Source organism: Wyeomyia smithii, chromosome 2 (genome assembly GCF_029784165.1).
Source record: "Wyeomyia smithii strain HCP4-BCI-WySm-NY-G18 chromosome 2, ASM2978416v1, whole genome shotgun sequence".
Taxonomy (NCBI): domain Eukaryota; kingdom Metazoa; phylum Arthropoda; class Insecta; order Diptera; family Culicidae; genus Wyeomyia; species Wyeomyia smithii.
This window is the reverse complement of record NC_073695.1, coordinates 27,340,344-27,355,396: the sequence shown is the minus strand read 5'-3', so window position 1 is coordinate 27,355,396 and position 15,053 is coordinate 27,340,344. Positions and strand designations below refer to the sequence as shown.

The 15,053-nt window shown below is 42.3% G+C and overlaps 1 protein-coding gene across 2 annotated transcripts in view; it reads left to right on the top strand.

Annotated features, from left to right (window-relative positions):
* The window catches only part of LOC129725330 (5-hydroxytryptamine receptor-like), a 396,266-nt gene that overhangs the window by 279,547 nt on the left and 101,666 nt on the right, over window positions 1–15,053 (top strand). For both annotated transcript variants that reach the window (XM_055681008.1, XM_055681007.1), the window contains 2 exons: window positions 7,184–7,384; window positions 7,728–8,473. In XM_055681008.1, the coding sequence (XP_055536983.1) occupies window positions 7,184–7,384; window positions 7,728–8,369 (843 nt within the window). In that variant the 3' untranslated portion in view covers window positions 8,370–8,473. The remainder of the gene's footprint in view (window positions 1–7,183; window positions 7,385–7,727; window positions 8,474–15,053) is intronic.

Sequence of the window (15,053 nt, the reverse complement as noted above, 5' to 3'; positions counted from 1 at the left end):
GGTAGTCCCCTATGCAATCGAGACAACAACACTTCTCGCGGAGGACCTTAACGCTCTTGGAGTTTGCGAACGGAAGGGGCTACGGACTATCTACGGTGGAGTACAAACGGACGACGGACAATGGCGACGGCGCATGAACCTGCAAGCGCTATTTAGAGAGAAAGCCATTGCACACCTGGCGAGAGGCAATTGGTTGCGGTGGGCCAGTCAAGTCCTAAGGATGTCGGACGACAACCCTGTGAAATCACTTCTATTCAGCAACCCTGCCGGCACCAGAAATAGAGGGGTATGGTTCGACCAGACGGAAGGAGAATTGGGGGTGTTGAAACGCCTGGGGAGCTGGCGGAACACAGCCAAAAACTGAGCAACATGGCGACAACTGCTTTATACGGCATGAGCCACCACGGCTCTCGTCTGATTGGTAAGGTAAATAAAATGTACCATCGAACTGCGTGATCATTCATTGACGTAGAACTGCGTCTCTCAGGAAGTTACATAGAGAGGCTACATAGGGATGTACAATTAAATCTAAAAACGGAAAGATTGAAAAACATTTCCAATTTTAAATGCGTGTAAGTCGATTAGTTTTTAACAAATTTCTCTCATTCTTGTAGCAATCGATTGGAAAATCTTCTATGCATCCGCCCAAATGCAGAAAATTGTATATTGACTATTGGAACTATTGTACTATTGAAAATTGCCATGCCTTGTTAAAACGTAAAATTTGACCTCTGATTGGTCACTTAATGCTTACTTTCTCAACCACAGTTGACCGAATTTTAGACCAAGTATATCGATAATGTACTAAAGCAAAGCAAAGCCTGAGTGCTCGACCATCTGTTTATTTATACAAAGACTTCGCCACCAGCTTAGTGGTGGACTGATGCGACAGCGGACCTCCGCAGTGCGTGCTTTCGTGCAAGACGGAGGATGCAGTGTGCGCGAACAAACGAACAGATGATTGAGCGCCGCGCAGCATTCGGTTCTGCAAGATCGGCGCTAAAGAGTGCGATTAAGACAAGCAAGAGGGTTTGCTTCGGTAAGCTATGCGCGAGTGCCAATACGAACCCGTGGGGTAACGCAAATAGAATCGTAATCGCCAAGACCAAAGGCGCGCTGGAGCCTGCAGAGCGATCCCCAGTGATGCTGGAGCGTATCATCGGGGAACTCTCTCTACGCCACGAGCCTAGCCCTTAGCCTCCGGCAGTCGAGTTTCACGTCCGACGATCCAGTATCTCAGAAACAGACCAGCGATGTTCGGCCAACCTGCCAAACATCCAATCCGTGAGCGACGACAGCCATTTCGAGATCGAGGAAGAGGTCAGGGTTACGAATGATGAACTCAACGTGATCGCCAACTTCCTAAAGGTGAGCAAGGCACCGGGACCGATTGGAATCCCTAACCTGGCAATCAAGCTAACGATAAAAATTAAAAAGTAATATTAAACCGAATACTTATTTACAACACGGAGGAGGGTCAAATGTGGAACCCAATTACCGCAGGAGTTCCACAAGGTTCTATCCTCGAACCGGTGTTGTGGAATGTCATAAATGACAGGGTGTTGAAACTCATGTTCCCTCTAGGAGTTGTGATCGTCGGCTTTGCAGACGACACGACGTTAGAGTTCTACGGTGAGTCGATCGAGGAGGTTGAGTTGACGGCCACGGACTGTATACGCAAGGTCGAAAACTGGATGCACTCCAGGAAACTTGGATTAGTGCCCCATAAGACGGAGGTCACGGTTGTAAATAACCGCAAATCAGAGCAACAGGCGGTGGTCAGAGTCGAAGACTGCACCATCACCTCAAAGCGATCTTCGAAGTACATTCAAGAGACACGTCAACTATGCTTAAAAGAGGGCTTCAACGGCTATTACAGCACTATCTCAAATGATGTCGAATAGCTCAGCAGTGAATGGCAGCAAGCGTAAACTTCTTGCCAGAGTGGTTTCTTCCATACTCAGGTAGTGGTCGGAGGCGCTAGGCACTAACAGTTATCGTGGTAAACTGGAAAGCACCTATAGGCTCATGTGCCTGAGGGTTGCAAGTGCGTATCATACCGTGTCATACGACGCAATCTGCGTCCTGTCCGGCATGATGCCAATCAGCATAGCCATTAGGGAGAACGTAGAATGCTTCGACCAACGTGACGGACCCAAAATTCGGGACGATTAACTTTGCTTCTACACAGACGGTTCTAAAATGAATGGTTCCGCGGGTGCGGGATTCACAGGACCAGGAATTAATAATTTTTTTATTAACAGTATTCCAAGCGGAAATATACGCGATAATAGAAAGCACGAATACGTGTCTGAGACGAAATAATCGACACGCAAACTTTTGCATTTTCTGTGATAGTCAGGCAGAACTTAAAGCCCTGAATTCTCCTTTCTGCCACTCTAAACTAGTGTGGGAATGCATCCTGTCGCTCCGAAAGTTAGCTATGAAAAACCAGGTTAACTTATAATGGGTTCCTGGTCATTGTGGAATCGAAGGAAACGAGAAGGCCGACTCACTAGCCAGACAAGGGTCATCTACTAACTTTGTTGGCCCAGAACCTTTCTGTGGAGTCTCCCCGAGCGCTCTAAAAGCTGAATTGGGTGAATGGGAGAAACCATCAAAGCAAACTGGGATGTCATAAGCGGATTACGACAATCGAAAAGATTCATAGAGCCAAATCGCGAGAAGAGCCTCGTGCTGCTCAGGTTAAATAAGAAAGACTTGAGGACATTCACAGGTCTTATTACAGGGCACTGTCCGAGTAAGTATCATCTCAAGAAGATAGGCAAACTTTATGATGATAAATGTCGCCTGTGTGGCATCGGAAGCGAAACTCCAGAACATCTACTCTGCGGATGCCGAGTATGAATACAACACAGATTGCGTATCTTCGGTAAGGGACACATAGAACCTAATGAAATTTGGTGGGAAAATTCTGGTTCGGGCATGCGGGGTGCCCCATGTGCCCCGAATGTGTGGATGCGGAAGAGACTGCTGAGCATGTCTTCTTCGTATGTACTCGATTTGTACGCGCGCGGAGGGCGGTTTGTGCAGCCGACTCTCAAACAGTCCTAGAGTTGCAAAGCAGGCGACAGGTTGACCACCGACACGCCAGTGTTAGCAAACTGCCAGTCTCCAGGTTATTTAGCTAGTTGGCTAAGAATAGAGCCAGGAGGTTGCACAAAGCATAGAAGCCGCTATCCGAAGCAATATTTAGCGGTCGTCCCGGGGAGTATTATGGGCCGGAGACTGGAAGGTTTTTAGTGGGTCAAACCCCACAATACTGGGTCTCTCAGGTGTTTGGCAGCAAATTTTCCCTCTTCCTGAAATCAAAAAATACACAGACTTCGCAGCTAACTGTTCAGTGTACAGGACAATTTCGGGGTTAGCGCTACGATCCTACTGACACCAAGGATGAAAAAAATTACTCACTCGAAGAATCACTTCCGATTTTTTATCGCATGGAATCGTTCTGTTGATTTTCATTTATCACCAATGATACGGCTGCTTAGTTACAGAAATGAAGAAGAATCGTTAGTGATGATTCCAGGAGAATCAATACTGAACATTTTCGTTTCCTGAAGACAAAAATTCTCTCACCGATTTTTTTTCAGTTCAATAGTTTTAAGCTGCAATTTTTGCAATACATTCAACATTGAATCAACGCCATAAAATGATGCCATACTCTAAAGATTTGTCTCACAATGGTGTAAAATTGGACTCTTAAAGTATGAAGTATAGAAAGTATCAAACTATTCACTCGATAATTCTCTAATGTAGTTCTTGGTTGACACCTCCAAACTATAAGGCAATTAAAATCTTAATCTTGCATGTATTTCATGTGAGGTAGCGAACGGCTTCATCAGTGGTTTTCTTCGGCAGGTTTTCTGCAGCGATCTTATGCAGGAACCTGCCGAAGAAAACCACTTTCGAAGCCCTATATTACATGAAAGCTTGCATACTTGAATACATGCTTACTGGAAATCTGTTTGATGCGCCCGGCCACAATACCAGTATCTAAATTCCTATTTCTAGAAGACAACACCCCGTAGAACATCCAGCTTTTATTTTCGCTTACATATTCTCGGTTTGGGCGTATTGTACCTATCTTCACGTGTGAACAAAAAAATCGAAAGCGCGAAACGAAACAAACAAATCAAAGTAATCGCGAGTGAAAATTTTTCACCACATATCCTTTTTAAATTATCCATTAATCAGTTTGGACTACTGATTAATCATCACTTGGACGATTTTTCCTATCCTTGACTGACACCAACAGTCTCTCCCGAGCCGAGACTCGAACCTACGACGACTGGCTTGTTAGTCCAGCATCGCACCTCGAGACCATCTGGGAGATTGTATGTACTTTCGTGAATAAAAGCCTTCTTCTGCCTAAACTAATCATATTAGTTCTGGACAGCGAATACGACAGTTCTTACTTAGCAGCAGTAGCAGTGGCAATGGATAACAGCAGCTGTGGCAGCGGGTATCAGTAGCGCTTTGTGCGGTAACGGGTTGCATCAGTAGTAGATACATCAATCGGTACTTTCTCCAATGAAGGTTACCTCATTCGGACAACACACTAACATTATGGGATGCTGGCAATCAAAATCCGGGGGCCGTCACACTTTACGTGTGGAAGAATAGCTTTCCACTGTGTTTCAGAAGAAAGCTTTATTTCCACTGTCAGTGATAGCACACAGATGCGATCAGCATTATATCCGATGTTGAACTGAACAACAAATTGTCCTTTAGAGGACAAATTAAATATTTAATTGAAGAGTTAATAACTTCGGGAATCAGCAGCGGGTAGTGGTAATAGCCTCAGCAGAAGAGGTAGGCACTTTCCTTAATAAAAGTTGCCTTTGTACGATAGCGGCTGCATCAGTGGTAGATGCATTGGCCTCCAGTGAAAAGCTGTGCCGTATTTTGACAACACATACCCTTTTTATGGATACTGGCAATCAATCCGTGTCTAGCTTCCAGTGTAAAAAACAGCTTTCCATTGTGTTGTCCGAGTGCCATAATCCCCACTGACGGGGTAGCACAGAGATACGATAAATATTACAATCGATATTAAATAGAACAACCTTTCAAGGACAACAAATAAATTGTTGAAGGTTTAATATTCTCTAGTCTTGCACTAAACTTTCAAGGTAGTTATCTCTACCTTCAAGCACGCTCTGACTGTTAAAACTTGTTTGCGCCGCATGGTGTTCGTTCCGTCCCTGTTCAGTGATATCGTATTTAAGTGTGTAAATCTTTTGCAAAAATTTTTGAACATATTCAGTACAAGTAATGTAATTCTACATTTCAAATTTGGAAAACATTTACGGTTACATATTTTTCTATCAAGACATTAGTGTCTAGGAAAGTTATATGCCTTGAAAAAACACATCACACTTTACACAGCAGACTCACATAAAAAATGGAGGAAAATATATGAACATTTTAATAAGTTTCCAACATTAAATTTTTACCTAAAATTTTTGGTCAAGTTTCTCTTATTGTTATATATAGCCAAAATTATCATTTTTATGCTCTGTTTTTCATACAGTAGTCAATTTTTGATTTCGACCTTTTGAGAGATTGGGGAAAAATTCATAGCAACATAGTAGCAATTCTAAAATATTAAAGGTAAAATATGTAAATGTTTCTAATAATTTCGGAGCGGCGAATCGTGCACTGAAACGTCACAAATTCATTCATAATATCAACTTCAACATCATCATGCTGATAAATTGTACATCACTTCAAAGATTCATTTTTATCACGTTCTATTTGCTATATTCTCACATAAATTTTCATATTGTCAAAACTTATTAGGATATAAAACTAATAATAAAAATGTTCTTTTGAAATGGTTGTCCCAGATTTGTTTTTGAAATCGAATGTTAAACTGAAGTGACTCTCAGAATCAGCGATTACTACCCACAACTAGCATTCTGAGAACTAATGGCGGTTTATTGAACCAATTCAACCTAATGTTTGTTATCGATTTTTGTTCCGACACGCCTCTTCGACGAAGTCAGTCCTATTGAAATTTTCCTTTTTCCTACGGTTACGGTTTTTTGCCGATAGAACGTCCAATTATTGCGCCTACATTGTTACAAACAAAACAAAACGACATCGCCTACCGCTCTCAAAGTTCTGATCGAAGCATAGATACATAATTGAATAATGTTTCACTGCTAATCAAGTGGAACGTTCGACTCCACTGACCGCCCCCTCAGGCAATAACAACTCACGCAAATCCCGTTATGAGTGTTTGTTATTCGTTATCTTAATTTCCCTTCAGTTGTACTTTTGATTAGACGACTTTGATTCATTACACCCGGCGGCCCAATTTCTTCTCAACGCGACTGCTGGGGGTTTAGGAAGGCCTTTGTTTGTCGCAAACGACCGATCAGTGGTACCGTACCTAGAGAAGGGGGAAAAACTAGCCGCAACCGACACGGTGGCGACCGACGACGCACGGGTGAATTCGGTGAAAAAAGAGCACCCCGAAATTACATCCATTAAGCATGCCAACCACGCACAACTAATTAGCCGTTCTGTGACTTTGTGAGTTACGGACGCGGTTGGGCGATCCCACCACAATCGGACTAGGCGAAAGAGTAATTACGCGAACGATAATCCGGTAACTGCTTCTCGTTACTGCTTCCGCGCGTGTACGCAAACACACACACACACACACACCTTCTGCATGGCGACCGCGCAAAACCGCCTTCCACCATCTCGAAACTTTCCCAGCCAATCAGTAAGGCGGGCAATCAGATTACCCATATCCTGGATTGTCGACATCAATTAAGGCTTTGTTCGTCGGCGTTTCCCTTGGGTTGGTGTAAAGAATGGTTGCGCCAGGTTCACTTCGGTGGATCAATCAAATAAAACAAAGAATCGAAAGCTACGGTAGATAGGGTTTAATCAATTGAACAATTTAACAAACATTGAAGAAGCGCTTCATTTCCTTGACAAATAGTGAACTCCAACGCAAAGCAAACTAACAAGTATTGATTTCTTGTCAATGTGTCATAAACCGACGGTAAACTTTTACCAATCAAGAACAGAATAATTTTCCTCCAACCGCATTAAATTTTAACCCAGTGGTCACACAATGCAGTTTCCGACAGTTAAATATTTCTCTGCTTTAACTTCTGTTACTTCCCCTTCATCTCAACAGCAAGAAACACCAAAAGCAACAAAATCGAAAATACGCTTCCGATTGAAGAAGAAGTTCGGCAATCCCACCAAAACGGCAGCCTCCTCGCTCGGTCTGGTGGAGGGCAACTCAACCAACACGGTCAACACGGTCGAGGACACCGAGGCCAGCTCGAACACGGAACGGAAGGCAGGAGCTGAAACGGCGTTCAGCAGTGATGAGGTGAGTTGATTGTTGATTTATTTTTCACTTTTGTTATAAACTTTGTGAGTTTGGTGAGATTTTACCAAACTAATAAAGTTTCAGTGAAATCTGAGAGGGTATTCTCAACCTCTTAGACAAGTTTGCGTGAAATCGCTCACCGTCTACTGTTAGCGGCAAAACAATGTAGACGCATGCTACTTCATAAGACAGGCAAAAAGTGATGCGTCTGCATTGCATGCGTTCACCATTTGATATCTGTGCCAAGGCATAAAACCCCCATCCCAAAGGCAATCAAATTCAGACAATATCCAGCTTTTCAATCAATCCTCTATTTCTCTATCTCGTTGTGACCGTACTGCAGACACCGACAGCGGCAATGGCCAACAACAGCCAAATCCCGACCGTGTCCCATGAGGTGGCAAACCGTCAGATAGCGACGACGTTGGAGGCGAACAATAACAATCATAACAACAATAATAATAACTCGTCTTCGGGGAGCGACACTCACCAGCAACAGCAACAGCAGCAACAGCATCAGCATCAGCAGCCGCATTCAGCTCAGGGCTCAGGGCAGCTTAGGCCGGCCAATAATAATGCCTTATTGCAACCTATTCAACACTCTCCCACGCTGTCCGGTTCGGCTGTCCACACCGGTTCGACGCTGAACATCGCCAGTACATCGAACCCGCACGCTCAGGTTTCCAAGCGGAAGGAAACGCTGGAGGCGAAACGCGAACGAAAAGCTGCCAAAACGTTAGCCATTATTACGGGAGCGTTCGTCGTCTGTTGGTTGCCATTTTTTCTGACTGCTCTGCTGCTGCCACTGTGCGAGTCCTGCTACATCAACGATAGCGTCGCATCGCTGTTCCTGTGGCTGGGCTACTTCAATTCCACCCTGAACCCGGTCATCTACACCATCTTCAGTCCCGAGTTCCGGCAGGCATTCAAACGAATCCTGTTCGGAACGCATCGCAGCACCACTTACCGACGGGGAAAGCTGTAATGTTAAGCCCCGTCAGTCCACTTTACCTCTCTATCATCATATCGTGCCATTCGCCAACCAGTCAGCCAAAGACCGGTCCATCACCGCACCGAACAGCCGGAAAGGTAAGTGATTTATTCGTTTTTGCATATACCTACACATACCTATGGCACCTGCCTGCCTGCCAAGCCACGGCACAAGTGAATCGAGTCAATATAGACAGATAAAATTGAAGCATCTGTGTTAAGCGCTGCAAGCGCTCTTTTTATACCTGGCCGGAATTGGCTTTCATTCCCGTGAAAGGGTTTAATTTGTTTGCCTAAGTGGGTTGGAATTTATTTGGGACATATTTGTTTTTTCGACACCATCTTAACAATAATTAGCAACTGAATGCAAACATGACCAACATTCCACACGCGTTGCATGAACTATCAATCAAAGTTTCCGATCAATCAACTCCATCAATAAAATCAACATTCTTGTCCGGTAACAATGTCTGCATACCACATCAGCGAAAACGTCTAAATGGGGTATACAACTCTAAGCGGGCGGAACCTTATAACATGCTGCGTACCATGCCATACGCGTGTAGTCACACTTGGGACCATCCCTCCGACCCCCCCCCAAACACACTCAATCGACAACATCCAATCTGGTCTACGTGTCACTGTCACGGGTAGTGGAAAACGAGGAAAACGAAGCAGGACACGAAGAAGAAGGATCATGGCAGTTTAGCATTGATTATGCCTTGGCAACAGACAGCACGAATGTGCCTGTTAGAGTGGAAGACTGCGTGAATCGAATATTGATTCCAAATGATTCTATCATCAATGTACGATGATTGTGACGGACAATAGCGCTGTAGCGCTGTTGCAGTTGATTTGATCCCATTTAGGTTATGATTGCTCATGGATGCACGCAACAAACGGCAGCCATTTGTATCGTTCGGATGTGTTTGAAACTACCTGTTTGAGCATTCGTTATAAATTTACGGGTCGTTACTTCATTTGCATTGATTTGGAATCTCATCTCTGACTTAATTTTGATAACAATAAGTTGTTGTGTGCCATAATTGAAAGAAGCTTGAACTCAAGGTGAAACCTCATTGAATCCAAAAATGGCCGACTTCGAGTCACCACTTCGAATTTTCAAAAGCACAAGACTCGGAAATACTCATTGCGTTCCCTATGAAAATTCTATTTTATGTATACTTCACCACAGCAAACATAGAATAGCATTTTCACAGGGAACGCATCAACTATTTCCGAGTCTTGTGCTTTCGAAAATTCGAAGTGGTGACTCGAAGTCGGCCATTTTTGGATTCAATAAGGTTTCTCCTTAAACAGCTCGCATCTTCCTAATGACCGCGTCCGAGCACGGGCTAGCGTACCATTTCTAATCTAGTTAGCCGCCCTGGGATTATCAAAGAAAAAAAACAGAAATTGGAACACACGATGATATGAACGTACACTGAAAATTAGAGCACTCATCCTCCTCTTTCAAACCAGGTTAATGGAAAAATCCACCTAAAAATCGCCATAACTGGAAAATCTGTATAAAAAATGTGATAATAACTAAAATAAATAAATAAATAAATAAATAAATAAAATCTAACAAAAAACCTAGAATTTGCCAAAACATTGCGCTGCGACTGCATTGAAAGACGAACCAATGTTTATGTGGCAAAATAAAACAGTTCACGTTTTCCCTAGGTTTAGCAATTCTGAAATTACTGCAAATTTGTATGCTCAATTATGTATTCGATCATTTGAAACCAGGCCAATTGAGTTTTATTTTGCTCTTATTGAGAAGTCAATTTGAGATGACCTTATATCGGGTCAGTGCAAAAGAAATGAAAAGAAATTGTGTTGAATATTTCAAAAATGTTTGAATTTAGTTATATTTAGGCAATTGAGCTGTGTTGTAACAGTTGACGGTTTCAGTTTAATTTTTGATTCCTCAAACCAAAGAAGAAAGAATTATAGTTTTGCGAAGTTATGGATCGGTGAGAAGGGAAACTGCTTGTAACTCATTATGCTACCAGAAGGCCGGAATTCTCAACCGGCAAAGATTTCTATACTGCAGAGTTCCATGAACGTTCATTGGCTATTTAAAACGATAAAAATCAGCTTCTTAGTGCCCCAAAATCAATTAATTGTGAAGTAGTTGAAAAATTTTCTGACACTCGCACGTTGTGCTTCGTTCTCTCTTTCATTCTATCGTCCACGAGGCTTCTCATGCTCTTAAAATTTATTTCGAAAGCCTGGTATATTTCTTTTATATGCCTAAGACAATACGTGCAATAATGTCTGTTCGCGGCAAAGAAGGGAAGGTTCAGAAAATAGTAGAAAATGCTGCCGAGATAACAACAGAACGAGAACCATTCCAGGTCATACGAAATGGCAATCTGCACTGACGCGGTCCAAATTCGTTTTATTGTAAAGTAGTTGAAATTTTCTTGTCACTCATCAAAACATTGCGGATCGCGGAAATCAATTTCAATTTTAGCCACAAAAGAATTTGAAATTTGATTTTAATCTTATTGTTGCGCGAGTCATGGTTTACCTTTCACATATCTTCAAATGTCTTTATATCTAATAGAGTCAAATCGGTTCAATGAGCCCGACAAGTTTTGAATTTGTAAAATCCAACGCTAATTTTCAAACCCGTTTTCCTCTATACTATGAATTATGAGTTGTGCCGATTTTGTGACAATTTGTTCGCTATTTGTTTGTAAAGTGACTGTGAACCCTGTTTCTTGATAGATTTTCAAGTACTGTAGTACTGAGAGATGGAAAACTTATTTTAGGTACTTCAATTCAAAATATGTGTTCGTCCTTAAAAGCACGGTTGGTTTTAGTTTTCGAAAGGCTGGTAGGTACCACATTCCTCCAGACGGAAGGTCCAAAATCTAGCATTGAGGAAGGTAATCTACAATCACCAGTGTGCGATCCACTGTTTTCCTCTGTTGATTCATCAATAATGGAAGGCTGCGAGATATTTTAAACCATCGCATCGCCTGCCGTGCAGAGAATTGCCAGCAGCACTGCTTACTGCTGGTCGATCCAGTTCCCAGTAAAGCATCCTTTTGCAACGGTGATCGGATATAGTCGATGAACTAAATTTCAGTATGCTAGCTTTTATACGTGACTACTGAGAGTTATACTTCCGGTGGCCGAGCGAAAATAACAACAACAACAAATCGCTTACAAATTCAAATCGTTTGTATACTTTAGTGCTCGGGAAAAAAGGTAGGGATTGGTTGTTTAGTTTGATTTAGTCTGACACTGAGTGTTTCGCCTGATTTTTGGCCTTGTTTTTAGCTTTGATTAGTCGAAATGTGTACGTCAGTCGGTTGTGAAACCTTTTCCACAAATCATACGTTCAGCATTGTTTTGTCATTGACTTTGATTGATGAAAAAGCGTTGCGAAGCGAGCGAGAAGCAAAACATTCCTCCTCTTTTCTGCTTGAGAGCGAGACATATGCTACGCTTCTCACACAGGCTTTCGAGATACTCTTTATTCTACATGCATTCCTCTGAGTAGCATCAAGCGCGCACCGACACACAAAAACTCTTTTGTATTGCTACTCAGTGACTGTAAAAGAGTACGCGAGTTCCTGCTTGCGAGTAGGAGTACTCGACTTACATTGCTCGACCAGGAGAAGTGTTTGAAAAACTGTGCTCGAAAACGAAAATGCTTTCTTCCCGGTTTTGCTTCATGCACCGACAGTCGGCAGTGGGGCGAAGAATATGTAAAGTATCTCAACATGTAGGGTAAGTTTTTTTACAGCAGTTTGATGCAAAACCAGCCGACGCAAACTGCTGCCGAAGTAGTCCGATACCCTATTATTTTTTTTGTCCCTCTGCAACCATCGCAAATCATCTTGAAACAATTGTCTTCGACTGGTCGTTCTTGCGAGTAAGGGAGTAGGTACACACGAGTACACACGAGTAGACGGAAGTGTGTGCATATGATCTCGGGAGCGAATGCGAGTAAGAAAGAAAGCGAAAAAGAACGAGAAATCGCTTGAATGTAGAATTCTCCAGTGTGTGATAGTGGTAGCAACGAGAACCTCACATGACGTGTTGCATGCTGCTCACGAGCGAGACTAACAACACTGTGTTGAAATTCGTTCGAATACCTGTTATACGTTTTTTATATAAAGCTCCGTACTATAAATTTTACTTGCTGGCGCATACGAGATTACGGCAGTACTACTATCTACTCCCACCTACCATGAGAGCAATTTGATTTCCTAATTCCTAATCCGCAACACGATTTTTTTTTTGTATGCCTGAAGGGCATTGGGCAGAAGTGCCACTGCGACAAGAATGACTGTCTTTTGTGGCTGGCCTCGATTGCTTTACACAGATTACAGGATGCTCGAACTCATTGATGGAGTTGAGCTTGTTGGTTGTAAGCCTGTGTCCCAATTCGCAACAACATGGTTGATGAAACCAGTGACCGTTTTGGAGTTGGTGCTCCATACCTGGTATGGAGTTGAGAGGTAACTTCCGAACCCGCAAAACGATAGTTCTATTTTGTGTGTGGCTATGAGCTGACTCTTCGCTTCTTGCAAAACTGAGGCATAGCTTGAAAAAAGGGGGAGCCACTTACAACCAGCGATGGAAAAATCGCTCCTAGCGGTTTTTGAATAGATATAAACCAAGCCTTAGATGCATTGACATCATCGTCGGTATGCGGATGAATTGGTGTTGGTGCACTCTTAACGGCTTTTTTTTCTATATATAGCAGTGGCACTATTTTGATCAGACGAAGAAAACGGGCCTCCAATTGTCGAATTTTGATCAATGTCGACAGTTTCAATGATGAGCATGAGCATGAGCATGATTGACCGCCCGCGGTTGCTACTCCGTTATTGCCAGATCAGCAGTAATTACACAGAGAACCAATAGATGATGCTTGGGACCAACATGCATCTTCAATGTGTAAAAACTGGTGACCTTAATCTATTTATTAGGCAATACCAGCGCCGGCCGCATCCGAATGCAGGTCAAAGAAGGAGTTTGTATAGGAAAATGTTGACGTGATACTCGCTTTATGGAAGCCGAGAACACCTCTGCACTTCCACGAGGAATCACTGGGATGTTGGAGAAAGGGCAAGGTTCGTTTTGGTAAACGATGCGCTGATTTCGAGCGTCGGGTTCTTTAGAACAAGTGTCGCGCCATTACATCCGCCACGATAATCATAATGCGATTCGAACTGATTCAGTTTGACAATGTAACACCGCAACAATAAATCGAACGCATGGATACTGGATCTTTGACCGAATTGAGACAACTTCAAATGATTGGATATCTCCTCGTAAGGTGATCCTCTTTATACCGAAAGCTATTGCGCGTTGGTGATCTATCTGAAAATAAAACGGCCTCATGAAAGGTATAAGCACTGAGTTTCTAGGGGTTCGGTCAACCGGATATTTTCTATCTAACAGATCGACTAACGACGTCTCTCGTATTCACTTCGTCTGCTCTAAAAGTTAAACGATTGCGCGCTTATTACGGAAACGAACCATGAGTATCTTTCTTGCCAAACACCGCGATCCTCTGCGTACGACGCGCGTGAAGTAGCCTTTGCCACTTGTAGCAACCAGCTATTTGTCAATCCCGAGTACACGTCGGCTGACGTGATTCTTTGGAAGCTATACATCGCGTTTTCGTTAGTTACGATATTTATCGACCGAACGAAATTTTCGGCTAAATGGTTACTGTGAGACATGAACAAGTATTCTGGGTATACCCCGCGAAATCACTTCATTTCGAAAACGTTCATATGAGCAAAACTCTCTCGAGCCGGTTTACACCGAAGCATTACGCACGACCGCTAATTTCCCTTCTACCGACGCAGACGCTCGGGGACACGACATTTCGATGCGAATGTTACCTATTAAATAGAAAAATTGGCAAAGTTTCATGCATACAAAGCCTTAATTATTCAAAAACGTGGATATCCAAATTGGCCAGTATATTGAGTTTATTAACAAAATGCCGAACTAGTCAAAATTGAAACACAGTATATAAAACAAAAGCAAAAAAATCGAAAAAGTGAAACATACACACTTAGTCGTGCATTCATGTAATCCCTATTTACAAAACTTTGAACATACAGTCGTGCATTCATGTAATCCCTATTTACAAAACTTTGAAATAGTCACTCAAAAATCAATAATTGTTCAAAAGCTAGAAAAATCTTGAAATGAAGCTTGACGAAATACCAAAAAAATTATGTGAAAGTTTAAGTATTTAAATCTTGAAAGTATAAGAAAAGATTTTATAAAACTAGCTTATATTTGCTATTTCCCGGAAGATATAAAAATCTACTCAAGTTTCGAAAAAGAATCACTCAACCACTGAGCGAAATTATAAAATAAATCTCGCGTAATTTTTCAAAGGGACCTAAGTAACAATGACAGATTCTCTCTTCTCTCACTTTGTTTCGTTAATTACGTCGTCATTATATATATATTTTCTAAGCTTTCTTCCCCTTAATCGAGAGATAGTAACACTGTCTTGCTTACTATGCATTGAGTGTTATGGAATATGGAAAAAATAACATAATTATTGATCAAAGAGAAAGCAAACAAAGAGAGTCTCTCAATGTTAGATAGGTCGCTTTGAAAAATTACGCGAGAAATGTTTTTTTTTGTAAATATAAACACAATGCACTTATCTTATACATCG